General features: G+C 43.3%; 2 protein-coding genes across 2 annotated transcripts in view; both read left to right on the top strand.

Annotated features, from left to right (window-relative positions):
- LOC108157621 overlaps nt 1-21037 on the top strand; it is a 54201-nt gene that overhangs the window by 24080 nt on the left and 9084 nt on the right. The window contains exon 5 of the mRNA XM_017289757.2: nt 11983-12082. Coding sequence (XP_017145246.1) covers nt 11983-12082 — 100 coding nt within the window. The remainder of the gene's footprint in view (nt 1-11982; nt 12083-21037) is intronic.
- LOC108157622 (trichohyalin) lies at nt 19065-20988 on the top strand. The gene has a single exon (XM_017289758.2). It carries the CDS (start codon nt 19191-19193, stop codon nt 20790-20792), a length of 1602 nt encoding a protein of 533 aa, XP_017145247.1. The 5' UTR covers nt 19065-19190; the 3' UTR covers nt 20793-20988.

Raw genomic sequence — 21037 nt, 5'->3', positions numbered from 1 at the left:
TACCTTATGTAGGAGGATTACATGTCGTGTATTAATTAAGCAGCAATTGAAAGGATATAACTACGTAAAAGCCTAGGAAAAGCCACAGGCATTTTGCAGCTAAAATTTGCAATTTCGCAACCCAAACCCTGAAGCAGGCGACAGGAGATGGAAAGAGCAGTCCCCATCCATAGATGGGGATAGTGGGGTGGGATCCAAGAGACAGAAGACTAGTTGGCACCACAAAACTTCATCAAGTCAAGTCTGTGGTCGGAGGAGGTTGAAGGTTAGTTGGCAAACAGGAAATGGAAAAGCAGGCTACGGCCCTGGAAATGAAGAAGAGTTTTCGTTTGAGTGGTCCGGGTGGTGGTGGGGGTGTACTACTATCCGAAATATGCTGGAAAATTGCTTGATGAAAGTCGACGCCAGCATGAAATTACTTTCTGTGGCAAGCGTTGAGCCGAAGGGGCCGAAGGTGAAACAAGGCGCAACACTTGCCACACTCTCTGGAAGTGCATGCCAACAAGTGCCCCAAAGAATATTTTATGAAATTTTCCAAACTCCAGCTGTCACAGAAAAACTTTTGCCAAGTACTCGTAAAAATTCCCTTCGTTACTTTTGCATATTTTTATGAGGATTTTTTTCTGCCTGACAATTGATTGACAAGTGGAATTTTCTCCTTAATCTGGCCGAAAGTTTGTTAACTTGTTGAGAGTGTCAGCCAAGTTATTAATGAAAATCTGAAAAGCGATGAAATCCACTGACAAACTATGACAAAATGATTGACAAATGGGTTTGCCAGTGCCAGTGCCAGTGCCAGTACCAGCACCATAGCCAGAGCCAGTCCCGAGAAATGAGCAATGGCCTTATAATGAACTGCCAGCTTAGACCCCCGAGAGGTTATTGCTGCGAAAGATGTATGGCAGCGAGAAGCACCAAAGAGAGCAAAACGCATATAATTTCCATGCAAATCAGCCAATAATAATGATGCTGATGGAGGAGCAAGAGCGTCCAGGCAGCTACAATATTTCATTCTTATTTTTATGCATGCCAATAACCATGGCCTGCTGCTGCCGTTTAAAGCTCTTCAAGGATGCTCCTTTCCTGAAGAGATCTCTTTGTCTCTCCCATAAAAATGCTGCAGAATCATCAACAAAAATGTTTCTTTGCCAGCCAGCTGTGTCTGTCTGCCGTTCTGTACATTTTTATGAGCTGACTAAGGTTTATGTCAGTTGCAAGTTATTATTGGTCTGGAAATGCACAAATGCACATCAAATGCAGAAGCAGAGGCAGCAGCAGCAACCTACACTGGCAAGTGCTTGGTCAGTTACTAAAAAAAAGCATAGTACTCGTAAAAGATATAACCCACTCAGGGGAAGCACTTAAAATTCCGTCACAGAGCACTTCAAACAACTTGTTACAACCAGCCAGAGCGACATCTAGCGCCGCAGAAAGCCGCAAACTGTCGCAAAAGCTATATCTGACCCAACTAAATCCACCTAATGACTCTCCACATCTCCCTTCCCCTTTATACCTCTCTCTTTTGGGTATTTCCCTTGTGGCAGCTGTAATTTTTCTGCTGCCCTTATAAGTATGCTATGAAATGTTTTCGCTTGGTTTGCACAAAAAACGAAAATGGAGACCCTGCTTAAGTTTTTTATGAGTTCCATTTTATGAGTGCGTTTTTTGGGTCGAAATTATCTTTAAAATTAAAACAAATTTTGTCATAAATTGCGCATAATTAATGTACATTTTTAGAGGGTTTTCAAAGGTAATTGGATTACATTGAAAGCTGCAAAGATATATGCGACTAATATAATGGAACGGCAGCTGAAATATAACTACTTTTGTTAGAGCAAACAAATCTTAAAGAACTTTAATAACTTTAACGCCAACATGTACCATCTCAGACAACACATGATAGCAACAGCAATCCCCCGCACACGTGTACGATAGAACATTAAACCGCAGTTGTTGCAGCCACGGAGCCATGTCTTGCTATATCCTGGCGGACCCCACAAAACAATGTTGCAGATAAAAGTGTTTTTAATTGACAACAAAGCAAAACCCGAGCAAGAAAGGAAGCTTAACTGGTAGCAAGGTGCAGCTCATATACACTTTTGAGAAAAAGCACAACCGATTTTCCATGGATTTGGTTTTGCGGCGAGCCACGAAATGCCTCACATCCAGCCACAATTCGGAGATACCAGAAATATCTGATGCTTTAATAAATGAAAGCCTGAAATGCAATAACAACAGTAGAGAGAGACAACAGAGATAGAGTGCCGCAAAGTATGTTGCAAGACCCAAACTGTGCCACAGGAAAACATACACCCACATACCAAACATAGACAGAGACAGCAGACAGCAGACCATAAACGACATATTCCGCCATTGAATAGTGGACCGCGGGGGATCATTGGGGAGTATACCAGCAACAATGGGGAGTGGACCACAGACCATGGCCCGCCGACCAGCGACCAGCACCACGACTGGCAACAAAGTAACAAAACGTGCAATTAAGTGTGATTTTTATGCGCTCTGCAATATTTATGCGCTGCTGTTGCAATAGCACACGCCTACCGCACAGTCGGGTGCCCTGGCATCGGCCACGGCACCGTCACCAGCTCCGCTCCTAAATCAGCGACACAAATGCCGCACAAAAGTTGCAATTGATGCGCTTTGTTGGCCGCTCCTTCGCCGGGAGTGCGGGAGTGCCGCCAGAGAGTTGGGAAAATTTGCAAACTGCCAGGCGCCTTGGGAATGTACAGAGTGCAAACTGAAAGCGGGATGGGGCGGCCTTTAAGTACGGGCAGGGAATATACCGAATAGCGTTAGGAAGTAGCGATTGGGATAGGGAAAAGGGTCAGCTTAAAGCGTTGACATTGTATAGCAGGGAATTGCGCATACGCCACTTGGGCCAGGCATTTTTGTCGACACTCGCACAGACACTGCAGTGCACTGGGATGAAACCAATTGAAAATTGTATTCACATTGTTGGGTTTTCCCATGGCTAAAGTCTGCTGAAACCACTGTGCCACTGTGCAAATACAGTGCTTGCCGCAGCGGAGCATACATGCACATAAAGACACGCATAGAAGCCCGCATCAAACACATTTCGGGCTTAGTTTTCCATAACGGTCATTGAATCTGAAGAGCCCTGGAAAAGCGCCCCAAAACCGAGCAAAGTTTTTCACCCTCTCAGAGGCGGGGTTTTTTTTCAATACCCTTTTCCAGAGAGAGAGTCGCTTGATTTTGTACAGATGCAATGCAAAATGATGATGATAGATATATTCTTCAGAGGCATCAACCAGCCATCGAATATATTCCATTGAAAGACTTCGTCAATCAAAGGGTATCTAAGACTTCGATCCATTCGGTTATCCTTTCGTTTCTTGGCTTTTTTCCACCCATATCAATTTCATGCAATTTACATCATTTTAAACTTTTGCTGCATTTTGTTAACTTTTGTGGGTTTTTCAACTATTGTTTGAATTGTTGTTGTTTGTTCCGCTCGAATCGCTTAATACGGTAAATTGAGTTTGACCCTGCAGCACACACACACACACACACACACATACATTTGAATACTACATCTGCTGGTATATGTGTGTAATCCAAAAGAACTTGAATAATCCCCAAGAGAGAGCGAGAGAGAGAGAGAGAGACAGCGAAGTTGCAAATAGTTTAATGAAGATTAATGTTGCATTTGAATTGAGGGGCAGGATGGCATTCCATTCCCGCGAGACATTTGAAATCACTCAAAGAAACGCTTGCCTTGCCAGCAAAACACAGTGCAGTGCCAATCTGGATCGACTTTGCCATTTATCTAACAATTTGCAATGAACGCAAGCGAAACAAGACACATGGGAGAAAAAGCAAAAGTGGGAGTCTGTCAAGTCAGAGACGGAACTGCATTCAAGCGTTTGTCAGTCAGTCAGTCATTCATGGGCGACTCTCCCTCTCTCTCTCTCTCTCCCTCTCTCTGTCAGTCAGTCCGTCAGTCATACAGTCACTTGGCATTGCAGTTTTTCATGGCGAAAAGTGTGTGGATACCAACAGTCCGCATACGCTGAGCATTTGCCTTAGACTCAATCAGTTTGACAATTGACAATCGCATAGCCAGTTTGAGAGCTGCCTCGATGATAACGATGACATCCGTTCTGGCTATGCACTGATACTGATATGACCATTCCAGAGAGTGCTGTGTGCATGTGTGCCTGGGGAGGGAGACCCTAACAATGGATCTGTCAACACGATTGGGTTAGGAAATGGAGGAAAGAGAACGCTATTTTAATAAATAATATGTGGAAAGATCCTTGAGCTGTTTGGCTTTTGTGGGGTGTTCTGATGATAAACTATTGTTTGGCTTCTGCTGTGTGATGGATTTCTAAATGGGAATATTTATATATTCAGGGGTTTTCAAATGGTACATTCTCTATAGATACGTCAATTTCTGATTCCTTTATAGGATTCTTCATATTTTTCTGGGACACTTTGGCCTTGGCCTTGCATCCTGTTTGGTCATTGATTTACCGTTTCTAGTTGCGTTATCGCTGCTGTTGTTCTGCTGCTGCATTGCTCTTATTTGCTACCGACTGACGCTGCTGCATGCGCCATGATTGATTGCTGTTTACGCGCCTCGGCTTCGCTCACCAAATGGAATGCTATGGCATTCCATCGCCCGTTCCACATGCCCCATGCTCCATGCCCACGCCTATACCCCTGAGGGTAGGGAGCATTTAAATTGAATTTTGGCACTTCAGTGAATCCCCCTTTTTTGCAGCATTTTTTTAATTCGATTTCGAATCGCTGGGAAGGATTGAATTGCAATTTTTGCATGCCCTTCGTAATTGTGTTTTCCAGACATTCCTATCAGGAGGGCGAGAGCCCTGAAGCCCTAAGCGTGGAACCATTTGAAAGTCCAATAACGTTGCTCATACGCCCCATTGTCAGCTAATCAAACTTTAAGCAGCTTTCCACTTTCCACTTGGCCACTTTTACTACTTCCACTCTCCATTTTCGGAGTCATGGCAGCTCAAATGTGAGTCAGCAGACACAAACACAATTAAGTGCACTCGTGACCATGCCCCATGTGCAACTCTGTATCCTTTCCCGCTGTCCCTTTTGTTCGTTTCTGCTTTGGCCAAATTCATGCGACAAGCTAACAACAGAACTTACAACGCAGCTGTCAGCATGTCATGCTTCCACTCATATCCCCCTTCATTGCAGTTTTCTGAAAGCAGCGCTAAAAACCCGCTGCTGTCCCGGTCGACGACAACGACGATATATACGTAATATTTTGCAGTAGATATCAAAGCAAATGGAGCTTTGTTTGCCAGAATCCACAGAAATGGCAGTAGCAGCAGTCAGAGATAGGAGTGAAGCATCAGCGGAAGATGGAGGAGGTGCTGGAGAAGCAGCAGCAGCATTGTATAAAGATGGGAGGGAACCTGCTGAAGATGACAGAGAAGCTTCAAAAGTAGCTGAAGAATGAGAAGGAGCTGCAACAGCGAACTGAAGATGGAGCTGCAGCAGTATCATCATCAGCTAAAAGAAAAAATTGGCTTATTTACAATGAAGCCAAGAAATGTTGCCATATTTAGGGTCAATGAACCATCACGCCCCTTTGAAGTCAGGCACACATGTGGCACAAATTTCAAAGAAAGCTACATTTTTGGGGCATAAACTTTAAGAGATTTTGAGATTGAGTGATGAAATGAAGATTTGCCTTTGCTGCGAAACTATTAATATCAAGCAAACACACTCTAGCCTCAATTGAAAATCACGTAGACTTTTCCCACACTTAAATGAAAATTACAGCGGGCATTAAATACTCGAAGGCTGCGCCCAATCAGGACCACTTAAGCCTCGGTCACAAGTGCCAAACACATTTGCCTTTAGCCGGATCAGACCCGGCCATAATTCCACTTAACCCTCCTGTTGACTGCAGGTGGCACATTGCACATGCAAGCCAGTCAGTCACACATTTACCAGAGTATCTGTATCCGTATATGTATCTGCAGGTATCTGCATGTGAATCTGTATCTGTGTTTTCAGGTTTGTGTTCGTGTTGATTCCACACTTGTGTGTGCCTGGCTCCTGGGGGATATTGATTTGCGGCTGTATTCTCATTGATTTTTGATTCGCATCACGCAAATTAAGAACAATTTCATTTGGGGGGCTTCTGTGAGTGGCATATTTGATTCGTCTGTGGCAGGAAGTCAAATGCAGGACAAACAAACAGCAGGAGGAATTCCATTTCCATCTAAATAAACTATTATCTCTGTGGGAGAGAGATTTGCTGTGGCATACGTGAAATTGTTGCGTATGACATGGCACTTCCAATATGATAATGCCTGCCTTCATAAATTCACATTAAATGTGCATTAAATAAACAGAACATCTCCATTTATTTACCACAGCTTTTAGCCAACTTTCGAAGCACTTCATTTCATCCCAGAATTATCTTAACATATTCAAAAGCTTCTGTTGAATATTGTTCCCAAGTTTATCCCCCCAGCCACAGCTGTCAGCATCCAACATCTTCGCTGCTAAATCCACTCCTGGCTCGACTTTCTCGCACTTTCTCCGAAGAGATTTGCAAGCGGGAGACAGCTGGCAATTAGCCGGACAGAAACATTCTCTGGATGGTGACCTTTTGCGAAGGAATCTTCGTGGATGGCTGGAGGGAAGGGAAAAAGCCCTTCGTTAGGCTAAGTGGCAGGGACATAAAACCTTTTTGCTTTGCCTGCCATGCCACATTAATTGCATTCATCGTGCGCCCCTTTGGGGATGCAGGCAGCAGCGGCAATTTGCATAAAAATCATAATAAATTCAATGATGCTTATTTTGTGAAGAGTGAAACCTTTTTCCGCATTTTCTCCTTACACTTTCAGTCCTTTATTTCACACAGTGAAAGCGCGAGAGAGTGCTGCTCATAAAAAAGGCAGCACAGAGAGGCTGCCGACCTGCCTGCCTGCCTGCCTGCCACTTAGGGCACCGCTCAATTATTCATAAAGTTGGCTCCACAAAAGTGCTGCACATACGTGTGGCAAGACGAGGCATAATGGTCAGGGGCACAGGACTTTGGGCAGGGTTAGAGCTTCATTTCGTTAAAAATGTAAACGTTTAACAAGCCATCAAATCACTTTCCTAGTCATATCCGCTGGGGACCATCGCCATCACCTTATCCATCCGTCAATCTTTATGGCCCTTAAAACCGTGAACTTTGTCGAGCTGTCGCCAGCTTTAATTCAATTTAAATACAGACAAAGTCCCCTACAAACATATTACCCAACAAAGCTCAACCATTAGCCTATCTATCGTTTTGTCTGAAAATAAACTATAAATTACGGCAAGAGATAGAGTGATTACTCTTCTGGCCAAAAAGCAAATAAAATTTGGCCAGGAAATTACATGGCACAAAAAATGGAGCACATAACTATGGCATTAAAAAGCAATTTGTCGGACAGAAACAAAAAAACCGGATAAAAATTACAGGCAAGCAGAGGGAAGTGCTGAAACTCTTGATACCCTTGAGGATTGATTGTTCTATACATGCCATCTCTGCCGGTGCGAAGCTCTCCTGAAAACCATCATGCCCCCGCATACAAAAGGGTACAGAAAAGCCGATAGAGAGCAAAAAAGAATACATCAAACAAACATTTCGTAATTCAAATCGTATTCAATTTGTGTACAAGACAGCTGAGGAAAAAGTGCAGACATTTGCCATGTGCTTGGGTAAGAGAGAGAGAAAGTGAAAACAATTTGGGAATGCCAGCACGTGCGCATTTGTGTGATTTGCATTTGTATCTGTGTATGTGTAGCCATGTATGTATATGTGTGACAGCCATTTTGGACACTCAGTCAGCTGTGGTCTCTTCCTGTTCCTGTTCCTGGTGCTCCTACTGCCGCTGCTGCTGCTGTAACTTTATAGCACCTCAATTTTTGTTGCCACTTTGCCACACAATAAAAATGCTCTTTCCTCTGTCTATGCCTCTCTCGCTTACACTATCTCTCTCCGTCTCTGTCTTAAATTGAAAAAAGAAAAGAAGCAGAAACAGAAACAGAAAAGTCGGATGTAGGCCAAAACTTCATCCTTCGTTTCCGCCTTCTGTTGGTGTTGGCTCTGCGGCATCTTAATGGGTTCGGTTGCAGCCGCATGTCTTGGCCATTTATTCCCCAGTTAAATGACAGCAAATTAAGTGCCCCATCGGGCAAAGTTTTTGCCTTATGCTTTTCTTGTATTGTATATTGATAATAATGATGGCATCTTCCACCAAAACCAAAAAAAAATACAACAAATAAAATATATTCTCGCATTAATTTTTATCTGCAAGCGCCAGCTGTTGGCTTTGGTCCTTGCGTATTGAAAAGGAATAAACCTGCAAAGACCCTCTAAAAAGTGGGCCACACAAAAAGAGGACTCAAATTCAGCTTGGTCATTGAAAAGTTCCTTGAAATGAAGTTCACGTTTTAACGATCTTTTTGGTACTCGTCTTTTGATAGTATGTATCCTTAGGGAACTTTATAATATTTATGGGTTTAATATTTTTTGTCAGAGTTTGGTCAAAGTTTGCTGGGAGCAAAATCATTAAAGGAAGGGATTGTATTCTTCCATTCTGTCATACATATGCCATACTTTTCCTCTATTAGTTTCCTCTACTGAGGATTTGTAACAATAACCTTTTATGAGAAATCTATAAGAGAATCCATTTCAAGCATTAAAAATCACACAAATCATACACCCATATCCAAACGCAAAGTTCAATGCCAATCAGTTTAATAAACCCGCATAAATAATTCCATTTTCACCAAATGCCAGTATAAGGATATAGAAATCGCCATAAAAGATCAATCGAAATTTGAAATTTGGTTAGATGCCCCTCCGTATACCGATTGTATGCGCCTCCTAACTGAATTATTAACATGTGAATAGGTTTACAAAGCTGTTATGTGTAGCGAAATGTGAAGCATCCAAAGATACAGGCACACGCTCGCACAGAAAAACATGAAACATGGCAACAAAAGATGATGCTTGAGTCGGGATTGGGGATAAGCCAGACCCATGCCTCCATTTCCACATCTGAGCGATTGGTGGGCGGAACTTCTCTGCCTGCCCCCGTTTGACAATCTGCCAAAGAGGCTGGCAAATGTCAAATATTTGCTGAGCTGTGATTAATGTTGATTCTTTTTTTCCCCTGTGCTCACGTTGCTCCTTTGCATAACATCTTCCTTTTTTTTCCTCTGAGGGCCAAGGCCAATTCACCTGTGAACAGACAAAAGGAAAACTCAATAAGGAAAAGCGCAAGGAAAACTCATTTTCCGGCTGCTTGGTCAAAAATAATATATATTTCCACCAGCTGCTTGGCAAATTAATTAAGTTGATTGAACGTTAAACAATTTGTCGTGCCATAAACCAAAGTCCAAGCAATAAAAACTAAAATAAATAAGCATGAGGCGCCTCCAATATACAATGGCCGCAAAAAGAAGCTCATGGCAGAAAGGGGGAACACAGGAAGCGAGAACCAGAAAAGGGGAAAGAGTGGAAAGCTCAGTAAATACTCAGTGTACGATGGCTGGTCACGTTGTGTCAATAGAGCACCCCAAATGCACTTCGACGCCAAATTGTTGCAATTGTTTTAACAATTTGCTGCATTACCTCTCTTCCCCCACAGCGACAGCCACAGCCACAGCCACACTTCCTGTTTCCTGTCACCCTACTTTCTGACACCCCACTTCCTTTGCTGCTGTTTGTATTGAATGGAAAAAGTTTCCTGAACTTTGGCAGCAGCTTACTGGAGGTGCACGGAGGGTAAGTGCAACAAACAGTCAGCTGTAATAATAGGGAGCAATCATAGTAAATCACAAGATTAAAGGGTTCAATCATTCGTTTTATTCGAAAGACCTTGACGGTTCCTTTTTCGATACTTCTTTTGAGGTTCCCAAATGGTTAATACAGCCAATAAGAATTCTATTGAATAGTTGACCCACAAATGAAACCAATTCCATTAGAAACCTCTCCCTTCAGTACCAATAGATCCATTCCATATGCCACTACGTATACGCCTTGTTAGCCCAAAACTAACTCTCGATAACGAGCAATTTTTATTTCTCATAAAGCATAAGTAAAAAAGAGAACAACAAGCCAAGTGAAATTGTGAAAAATCATTGCCTAATCACATCAGAAACCTTTCAATTTCGATCGAAAAAAGTCACCCTCTTATTCAGGGCCTCCTTCACTGATTGCTTCCGGTGTTGCTGTTGCTGTTGCTGTGATTGTTATGGTTGTTGCTGCTTTTCAAATTCAATTTCGTAGAAAATTGTATGTGTCCAAGCTGCCTACACGTATTCCTCTCTCAAAAACGTTTTTCAATTTATTTCGTCTGCCAAAATAATGAAGCCAGGCCTGGACAGGCAGCTGTCCTGCCAGCCCAGCACAAGACAAAAAAAAATAAACTCCATCGCCAGCTCGAATCAAGCCAACAAATGAGTCTAAACAAAAAATGAAAAACAAGCCGACACACACGGACAGCAGCAAAAAGGTCAAAAAGGTACAAATACTAACTTAAAGCTGTCAGCTACCACCTCCCCAGAACCCCCGCAGGGCCCTCCTTGGATTTTGCCCCACATCAATGCCAATGGAAAATCGAAGTTTTTCCCGCCACCCAAACGCGCAAGGACCTTTTTATGCTCGAGCACGACGATGATTATGATGATGAGAGAGAGGGGAGCATAATGAGGGGCAAATGCTGAAGGGAGCATAATAGAGGGATATATTGTATGTATAAGGGGGACCCAGAGTCACAGCATAATAGGGGTAGATATATGTATGTAAGAGGGTCTAGGGGGACTAAAAGTCAGGCCCGCCCCCGATTATTGATTGAAGTTTCGCTCGTTGTGGAATGGGTCTAATGCTTTGATTAAACATGATTGAATTGTCTATGGCCTTGTTGCAGATTTATTTGTCTGACGAGCCTCGTAAATAAGCAAGAGGAAAATCCCTGCCAGACGGGGACTCTCATTATCTGAAGTGTGTCTTTGTTCATTTTTCGAGAAACAGAAGAGAAGAAACTTGAAACTGTTGCAGAAATTGTACATCGCATTGTACAATGGAAAGCAGGATTACATTATGTATTTAATCTAAGCAAAGGGAACAGGCAGAACCGATCAGAGCTTAATTTAACGAGAAAAAGAACTGAAGAGGCAATTGGCCTAACAGATTCATCAACTGAATGTTTATTTTTTCCACTGTATTTCGCACACAAAAAGTTACCGTTCGTATTTTAATTTGTATCACCTTGTTTGCAATTTAATTTTGATTTCTTATTGTATTTGCAACTCATTCTGTCGAATCACAAAATGGATTCCCACTGAATTCTTGGCTTTAAATTGATTTAATTACCTATGAATATGCGGTGCTAGAAAGCAAGAAAGTGTTGATTTAAATCAAAATTTAATTTCTATCAGTTTATAATCCACAAATTGTTCTTCCCCACACACATTCTCGGCAGCCAAGTGGACATACCGGCTGCCGTGTACCCTCCTTAGCAGTTTGTATTCTTTAATTGCTTAAGCATTTAATTTGTTTCACTTTAACAAACAAGGCACTAGAGTTCGTGTTTAGATTTTCATTTGCCTGCCCACAGAGACAAAAGGTGATTGTGGATGGGAAATGGGGAATGGGGCAAGGTAGAATGGGTGATGAGGTTTGAGAATGGGCCAACAACTGGGCTCTGGCAGCCACTGGAGTCTGGCGAATGGGGGAAGGAGGGAGGGAGCAACAACAGAATCAACAGAACAACAGAATGAACACAATGAAATGCCACAAAGATAGACAGAGTTGGGGGCACCGGTAGAGTTATGTTTATAGAGCTGCCATGGGGTCTGGGGACCGGGTCTCAGTGCGTCATTTAAGTTCTTTTATTTGGTGTAACCTCGGCACAACATCTCTTCCCTCCCGCTTACCATCTAACAATATATACGTATCTTTCGTTGCAGATCTCGAGCAATTTTCTGCCATCATTCGAGGCAATTTCCCTGGCCGTGCAAAGCATTGCCAGCAAACTGAATTGGTCGCAGGTTGATATCTATGTTGGCGGTAAGTTTTCTTTCCTCCTCCCCTTTTCCCCCACCCACATTTTCTACAGATTTTCCTCTCCTGATCACTCGGCATTTGCATTGAAATTGCTTTTTGTGCTTAAATGCTGAAATGGTAATGGAAATTTTCGGGGCCGCTGGAGTTGGAGTTGGTGATTCAACTTTTTAAATGGTTTTTATTTTTCTTAGGTATTTTACACTTAATCTAAAGAGTGATACGCGTATCTGCTAGAAAATGGAGGTGGAACGGGTATGCAAATGAGTGAATATTTAGTTTTAGGGGGTGGTACCTTTTCTGAAGATTAAAAGGAAATCGAAAGGAAGCTTAGATCCACTTCGAAAAGATAATTGCTAAAGGAAGCTTTAGCATTTTTATTAAATACATTATAGAATATATTAATCGCATCCTATCTACACAGATTCTCTTCAATGTCCCAATTCATTTTTTCCTTCAGGAAAAGTGTTTACACAAACCCACTTCTTTCTTGCGTTCTGTAAATATTTCCGGCTAGAACTTTTTCCCTTATGTTAGCGAATTTTGACAATCCTTATCCCCCATTCCATTCCCTGATGTATCCCCTACCATCGCATCGTTATCCCAACCCACTCACTCTCCACGATTCCCCTATATGGTTAGCGGGGAAAAGCTGTTTGCTTAAATGTTAAATAAACACATTTCCCCGAGCTTCGGGAGAGGGAGAATCAGCTGTGGGCGTGGCACTGGTGGCGGTCGCGCCCACGTAATACCAAATTATGGGGTCGCCAGCGAATTAAGAGGCAAATACACAGAGAAACAGAGAAAGAGAGAGAGAGTGGAAGCAGGAAGCTGCTGCTTGTAGTCGACTCTAAGTACACGTGTGCGTATACGCAATGCAATTAGTGGTGACATTATTATGATTAACGTTGCCTCTGTGTTCGTGTGTGTGCGACTGTGTGTATCTGTGAGTGTTTGCTGACAGCTAGAGAAAGATAGCAGGAGAGCCGGCAGTGAGGCGACAGAAACCGAGGACCATTAAGTTGACACTGCGCTGCATTTGAAATTTAATTAGGTGACTGAAGCTAATCAGCCGAAACAGCCAAACAGTAGAGCGAGAGAGAGACTGGCTCTGGCTATGGCCCTTGGCCTGGTCTTAAATATTCCGCATGTTGCCTAATTAATTTAACTGCCAATCAAATGCAGCATTTTAAGCAACAGCTGCGGCACGCCCTCTGGCAATCAATTAAAGATTTATCGAAAACACAAGTTGCTCTAATTAAAGTTTTTATTGCATACAAAATGAGTAGAAACCATCCATCCAGGCAATGAAGATGAACTCTGAAATCATCCAGAAACTATACATTTTCTCGGTGTAAAGTCTGCAAATGATTGAGCCAATAAAGCCTAATACTTTTCCATTCTCTCCATAAATTCAGCCACTATTCCTCTGTCTCCAAAAACAGAGATACTCTTCCTTCATAGCCACTTTTCTCCACCCACCTCTTAACTTAATTGTTGGCCATTATTCAACTGTAGCCAAGTTTGTTGACCCGCACTCGAAAAACAAAGCAAAGACCCCAAAAGAAGTGCAAATTATGTGACAGCAGCTGAACAACTGGTGAAATGGCATAAAAACAAAGTTATAAAATAAAACCGCAGAGAGCCAAGGAATCTCCCAAGTAAAAATGTAAATCCGCAGTTCCAGAAGAACACAGACAAAAAAAAGCAAGAAAAACTCAACCGAAATTGAGATGTCCTGACTCTGGTATGGAGATATAGCAGATCGAGGAGGAGGTTGGGAAATCAAATGCCAGCTAATAAAATCAGTCGGACGGCAGTTAAAGTTCTATGAGGAGAAAGAATAAAACCGTTGCCAAAAAAAAGAAAGGAAACTTTAGACGTACTCCAGAGGGTTGCTCAAGGAATAAGGGCAGCTCTAGAAAAGAAAGTTTTGCTAATTTAATTTCAATATTTTGAGTTCTTTCAACCACCACAGAACTTTGTCAATTAAAGATCTCTGCTCTACCCCTATAAACAATTGCATGTTTTCTGAATCACTCCGCCAGGAAAAGTCCTTAAGCCACCCCCCAGACACAAACACACACACACACACACACAAATGGAACACAGTCAACATCTATAGAACGTGACCTCCAGTCCGATTCACACATCTGCGGAGGAGCAGCTGGAGAGTGGAGGGGTGGCAACGAACAGGACCAGAAGTAGGATCTAGCAGCCCCTGATGGCCGCTTAGTTGGGCAAACAGGAGGCAACACGCGCACCTCCTTTGATTTATGCCCCACATGAATCCTGTGGGGGATGCGTTAGGCGGCGGAAGACCCTAACTTTTATGAATAATGCTGCAACATCTTTGTCTATAAATTGGCCATAAAATGGTGGCAAGAGAGAGAGACTGAGAGCGGTAGGATGTGATGGTCCAAGCCCAACATTAATCTCAAGTGTTTAACAATTAACGTGATGGGTCCTGGGCCTTGGGACAGGGCTGGACCAAGAGCCTCGCCCCATTAACATTGCTGATGGGAATGCCTCCCTTTTTATGACAGCATAATTAGGGGAGAGCTCTGCTGCTGTCCAAGCAGCATTTATGATTTGCTTTACACTAAGTGACAGCTAATGGAGTTGGCGACCATAAAAAAGGTGGCCGGCCATATGGCATAAGCTTTTCCATTTTCACTGATTGGTTTGACTTTCACATTGACTTTGGCTGAAAGGCAAAGACTAAAAATTGCAATCTGTATCGGAAATCTTTATATACTCTTGGCAATGCGAAACAAGAAATCTCTGACGGGTCGACGTCTGCTGAGTAGAACCCCTCCATCCAATCCACTCAATTGAACTATGGGGCAAAAGTTTCTGTTCAAAGATTATATCTCTGCTGCATTATGTAAATTGTGTGTATAGCAAAAGCAATTTGCAACTTTAATTGCATTTCAATGGACTGCAGCAACTTTTCCGCCGCCCATTCCGTACCATCCCATACCATCCCATCCCTCCCACAATTGAGCAACCGTGCAACAATGCGGGAGAACTGTCAAGAGTACAGCTGCAAAGTATGCCATAAGTTTTGCACTCACCCCCTTTCCCACCCCCCACACACGCACACGACACGGGCACGAACACGGACACACACACAAGAGTCCATAAAATAAACTTAATTATATTTAAGTTTTTATGCTGCCTGTCACCGTCACGATAAGGTGTCTGCCGCCTCGAAAATGTTGCAATTAAATAAAAAGAGAGAGTGTGGCATATCTTATGCGGCAGAAAGTAAATTATGGCTTCATTTTGAATGCCACCCTCTTCGGAAGCATGCAAATGTGCGAATAATTTTAAAGTAATGTTTCCACAACTTTTCGGCAGATCAGAGGCTGTCATGTTAAGTTGTAAGCCCATATCCCTTAATGGAACTTTCAACTACATGTTGAAAGGGGGCCATCTGTGATGTGAAAGTGGTTTTTGATGAAGGGACAAGTTTATGATGACAATTTAATGGTCAGCGGTCAGTGGATGGGGAGTGTGGAACATGTGGCTTGACTTTCGAAAATTAGGGTGTGTGCTCCGACATATTCCCGATAGCATTATGTATGTGTGTTTAATTCTCCATGAAGTCTGGGTGTTTGAAATTCAAGAATAATTTTCTTTGAGAAGTCAGTTTCCTTGCTTAACTGCATTCGTGAATATTTTGCCTTTGAGAGGAGTTACTTTCACACAAATTATGCACTTCAATGCTTGCTATATCAACTATTTAATTCACAGAAAGATGTTTTCAAAATATGTACATAAGATATCTGAAAGTCTTTGTGGTATCCCCTTCCCTACTCATCTGCTAACCCTTCATAAGCCATATAATGACATCTCGATCTATTTCCCATAAATTTTAAAGCCAAACAACAGCAGCGTTGACATCATCTCTTCTTGGCATACGCCTATGCAAATGATATAACGTATACGCCACGTGTGACATGTGTTGATTACATTTCAGAGAAAAGGAGCAATAACAGCAGCAGCAGCAACACTGCACTGCACTGCATGTGGCTTCGTTTAGATAAATGAATGCGGATCCAGTCAGCGCCCCACAATCTGCTACAATTTCCACAGCATCCCACAATTCCTCTGAGGACTTGCCCCACTCTGCGTCGTTCTGTTTTATGGTTTTGGCCAATTTATTTACCTGCCCGTCCATTTATTTGTGCTTTTGTATATTTTCAGCCAATTTTTTGTTGCTTACATTTTCCGATTTTGCAGTGTCCAAAAAAAAAACAAGAAGAAATAACTTTCTAACTATGTAACCCTAACGGAGAGGAAAAGCGCAGCACGACGCATTTATTTCGTTTACCCGCTGGAAATTTTTGATGTGCGGCACAGAGAGAGGAGGTGGGAAAGGAGGCGGCGGAGGAGGACAGTGCTCTAGGTTGGCGGTGCGCTGTGGCCTCTGTTGTATTATGGATTTTCCAATGCATTTTTTTCCTCTTTACCTATTTTCTTTGAGGGTTTTTTTTGTGTGTGTGAACGCCTTTTTACCTTTTATACACTTTCAAGGGGTATGGTGATTATTTTTATTTAAGTTTTGAGAGAAAGTATGTGCTAACTTCTGAATCAGGAACTTAAGTTCAGGTCATATACTAGTAATATCATATGAATTATGACCCGGCCAGTGCATCTACAGCTTCGGCTTTCGATTCAAGTATTTCTTTCTTGTTTTTTTGGTGTATGTCCGCTGCTGGGGTTTGAGTAGTGGGTGCTGGGTGGTGGGAGAGTTGATTGTAAATAACAACGCCTGGCTGACCAGACTCGCTGGCTAACCCATACTCACACACGCAAATGCTGTGGATTTAAAAGCACTATGCATACACGGATATAATCATATGTACACAAATGTAGGCACTCACACACCAACACAGATACCCACACTGACACAGCTTCGAATGAACGCGCCGCAATTTAAATTTTGAGTCGAGCGCATGAATATTTAAATGTATAAAAATGAGCCAAGGTCGAGGGAATCGAACAACAGATACCCAGTAGGAAGTAAAGCTCTTCGGGATCATGTGTAGAGAGTTCTCGTAATCACAAATCAGACAGAAGGTGGGAAAATATACAATAACAATGAATATTGATATTAGAATATTTCAATATAGCATTGGAAAAATAGTGACAAATATTTGAAAAATAATTGAAAAAGTACATTATAATCTGAAATATTTATATATTTTTTATAATTTCACCGCCATATTCTATGCATTTCTAAGAAAAAAAATGTTATCTTGCCTCATTTAAGACCAATTTTTATCATAATTCAATTTAACATTTTTGCTTTTTTTTCTGGATTTGTTGGTATTTATTGTAGAGTCTTCTAGTAGTTAGTATATATTTTCAAAACATCTTGCATCTTTTAATTACCCCTCGAATAGCATATACCCTTTAACTCTTTGAGAGCTCGGTATGAAAAGCACAAGTGCAAATATGAGCATGAAGAGCGCTCATCTGTGTGGGTGTGCATTATGTGCGAGAAAGGAGGAGGAGAGCCCTTGTGTGCCGGAGAGAGTCCAATGCATTTGCGCGTTATGTGTGTGTGTGTGTGCAACAGACAGTCAGCGATATGCTATGCGCCTTTCCTACAGTCCTACCTCCAACTAAAGTGAGCCTTGGCCTTGCCCAAAAGAATACCGAAAAATTAACCACAGTAGAAGTGAATGGTTCACTGAATCCCAGGCACAGATGCCACAACCATAATAAAGTAAGAATTCATTCCATCATGGTGAAGAGCAGCTCTACATTAATCAGAAACCGTATCCTGCCTTCAGGCCTCGGAAGAACAGAACAGCTGCAATGGCTTATCAGGCACTCACTCACTCACACGAAATGGTTGTCTCTGCTCTGCGCTGGCAGTTATTACATTTTATTATCGTTCGCGAGGGGGAGCCCTATGCAAATCGCCCTGAAGTATTCCTGCCGCCAGAAACTTTGTCTTGAATATGGCCAAGAAAACAAAAAAAGGAAATCCCAGCCAGCGTTCCATACTACGTATGACTAAGACGAAGGCTGCATTGCAAGATGTCGTCTTCGTTCTCGTTTTCGTTCTCGTCCTCGTTGTTGGTATATCTCCGCAGAGCTGCGTAATTGCACAATTTTGCACTTGGGCAAACATGCACTTCCATGCCAATCGCAGAGGCGAAGGAGCTCCGCCACTCTGCGCAGCTCAGCCATAAAGTTTTTGGCCAGGGCAGGCAGGATCTTAGGTGCTTCTTTTCCTGTTCCTGGCCAAGTGTTTTGGCAAGTTTTCCCAGCTCACATCTCAGTTAATTAGCGTGTTGTCAGCTGCATTGCTAATTGAGTTGATAGAGGCCCAGGGACACAAGAGAGCGAGGGAAAAGTGATAGTAAAATTGCCTAAAGCAGCTTCTAGCTGCCACAAGTTTTTCCATCAACTTTTTGTACCACACAGAACGACCCCTTCACGTCAGTTCTAATTAAATTTGTAGCTCACACATCGCTGAACAATTTCAAAAATGACACGTTTGACAACGCTGCGTATGCGTAATGTCATATTAGCTTTTCGTCAGAAAATTATAGCAATTTCCTACCCATTTCCAGCCACAAATCAGACAGCATTCGAGTGCCTTGCGTGTGATATTCATAAATTATGTCTAGAACTCTGCACATTGAGCATGATAATGCAGCGAAATCTATTGGCGGGAGTTTATGGGCATTTGCATTTGCTTTCATGATCTATGGAACACTTTGGGCCAGAACCATAAGACAGTTTAATGGAGCCCTTGGGGCCACCGCTGCGGCGGTGCATTGTGTGTTTGTTTGTCTTGTGGATTGCACCTCCGCCATTGAGTGGCGCATTAATCATGCAGATTTTGATGGCGAAAGAGCTTTGTTGTTCAGGAAACTTGGGGGAGAGAACTGTTTCAGTATGTTAAAGGTAGATTTTGGATCCGTTTTGACATGCCTTTGCCTTTCCCTTCCATATCTGTCCCTGCCCTTATTCCTACTCATTCCGGAACAAAACGTAGACACAACTTGAGAAATTCAGAATATTTTCCATAGTTTCTTTTTTACAATACTCTATACTTTGGGCAATATATATTAATCAATTGTGCAACATGCAAGAGTCGGGTCATGGCCAGGAGCACTTCCAGTTCATCCAGCGAACGGATCGAAAGAGTTTGCATTCCCAAATTGGTTTGTTGGTTAAGAAGGCCAAGGAAATTACCGCGGCGGAGCTGAACGAGCGGAGTCTTCGCTTGAAGAACCTTCTCGAGACGGAGGACAAGTTCTACGAGGAGGAGTTCGCCAATACGGTGAAGAACCGCATCGATCAGGACATTAAGGACCGCAAGGAGCATCTGCATGCCATCACGGAGGACCACCACAAGGTTCAAAATAAGTTCCTCGAGGAGAAACGCATCCAACAGGTGATGCTCAACTGCTACGAGATACGCGAGGCACTGCGTCACCAGGATCTGATCGAGACAAAAATCATCCAGGAGGAGCAGATCCTCGAAAATCAACGCAAGAAGCGGCGCGAATGCGAGCGGGAGAAGTACTGGCTGGAGCTGAACCGCAGACGCTGGGAGGAATACGACTGCGCTCAGAAGTGCGAGAACGAGCGACGCGAGAAGATCAAGGAGCAGATGAAGAACGTCCTGGCCGTCCAAATGCTCGACAACGCCGAGAAGCTTGCGCGTGAGGATGAAGAGAAGCGCGAGGATGCACGCATCCTGAACAAATTAATCGAAGAGATACGTCTCGAGGAATTCGACAAGGAGCACCAGGCTGCCCCTCCCAAGAATCTGGCCTACCGGGACGAGCTTCTGAAGGAGATCCATCGCCGCAGGTGCGCCAAGCTGGCCATATGGGAGGCCGAAAAGGCCGAGCATGCCGCCTTCTGTCGCGAAACAGAGCGCCTGGAGGCGGAGGCCAGAGAGAAGATCGCCCAAGCCAAGCGGGACTTTCATCGTTCCACCCACGAGTATCTGGCCTATGTGCGGCGCATGCAGGCCCTCCAATTGGGCATCGAGAAGATGCTGGACGACCGCACGGCCGACCTCTACAAAGTGGACATGTGCACCAAGAACAACATTGCAGAGACGATGCGTCTCAAGCGTGAGGAGGCGGCCCGCTGCCATGAAATCCTCAAGCTGCAGATCTGCGAAGAGGCCGAGCGACGTCTGCGCCTGGAGGCCGAAGTGCGGGAGAACAAAATGCCCGAGAATCGCTTCGCTCATCCGGAGGTCACCCACGCAATGAAGTTCTGCGCGAAGCTCCGTCATCGTGCCGCTCTGGATGCCCAGGTCATAGAAATGAAACGCCTCCAGGCGGAGGAGAACGCTTACTTCGAGAGCCAGCTCCGGGATGCCGTCGATGATCCGGTGGCTTGCCAGAAGCTGGCCAAAGATTTTCTGGAGAACGGCACCGACTACCTTCGCGCTCATCCCAACTGGAGGATCATCGCTTGTGATCCCAAAAAATATGTGTCCCGTCCCCCCATCACCGAGCAGCAGTACAAGGCTCGGCTAGACAATGCCAGCCTGGACAAATGTCCGTGTCCGGAGGCGGCTCGCAGAAATTGCCACTTTATGGCTCAGAAGGGTTGCGATTTGCCACCAGAGGCGCCCTGCCAGAAACCCGAAAAGGCAGCCGCCGGACCCCCAAAGAAGCCTGAGCGCCCTGGCTTCAGAAATTGCCACTGCAAATTCTATTAATTTCTTTCTTTCTTCTCTTTAAATTGCGTTGAAATTTTGTTTTATTCTTTCAATATCTTGATGTTTGCGATATACATATTTAAATAATTGTTGCTGCCTGTAAACCCTCAAATATAGTGAGGTACTAGTGGGAATAATTGTCTAGAAATGTATATCGTATGATATCTATGCTAATAAATTCTGTTTAAACCTCCCAGTGAACTCTTTCACTCTCAGAATACTCTTAAATAAACCAACAACAACAA

Source organism: Drosophila miranda, chromosome 2 (assembly GCF_003369915.1).
Source record: "Drosophila miranda strain MSH22 chromosome 2, D.miranda_PacBio2.1, whole genome shotgun sequence".
NCBI classification, from domain to species: domain Eukaryota; kingdom Metazoa; phylum Arthropoda; class Insecta; order Diptera; family Drosophilidae; genus Drosophila; species Drosophila miranda.
The sequence above is the reverse complement of the archived record's forward strand: the minus strand, read 5'-3'. Positions and strand labels throughout refer to the sequence as shown.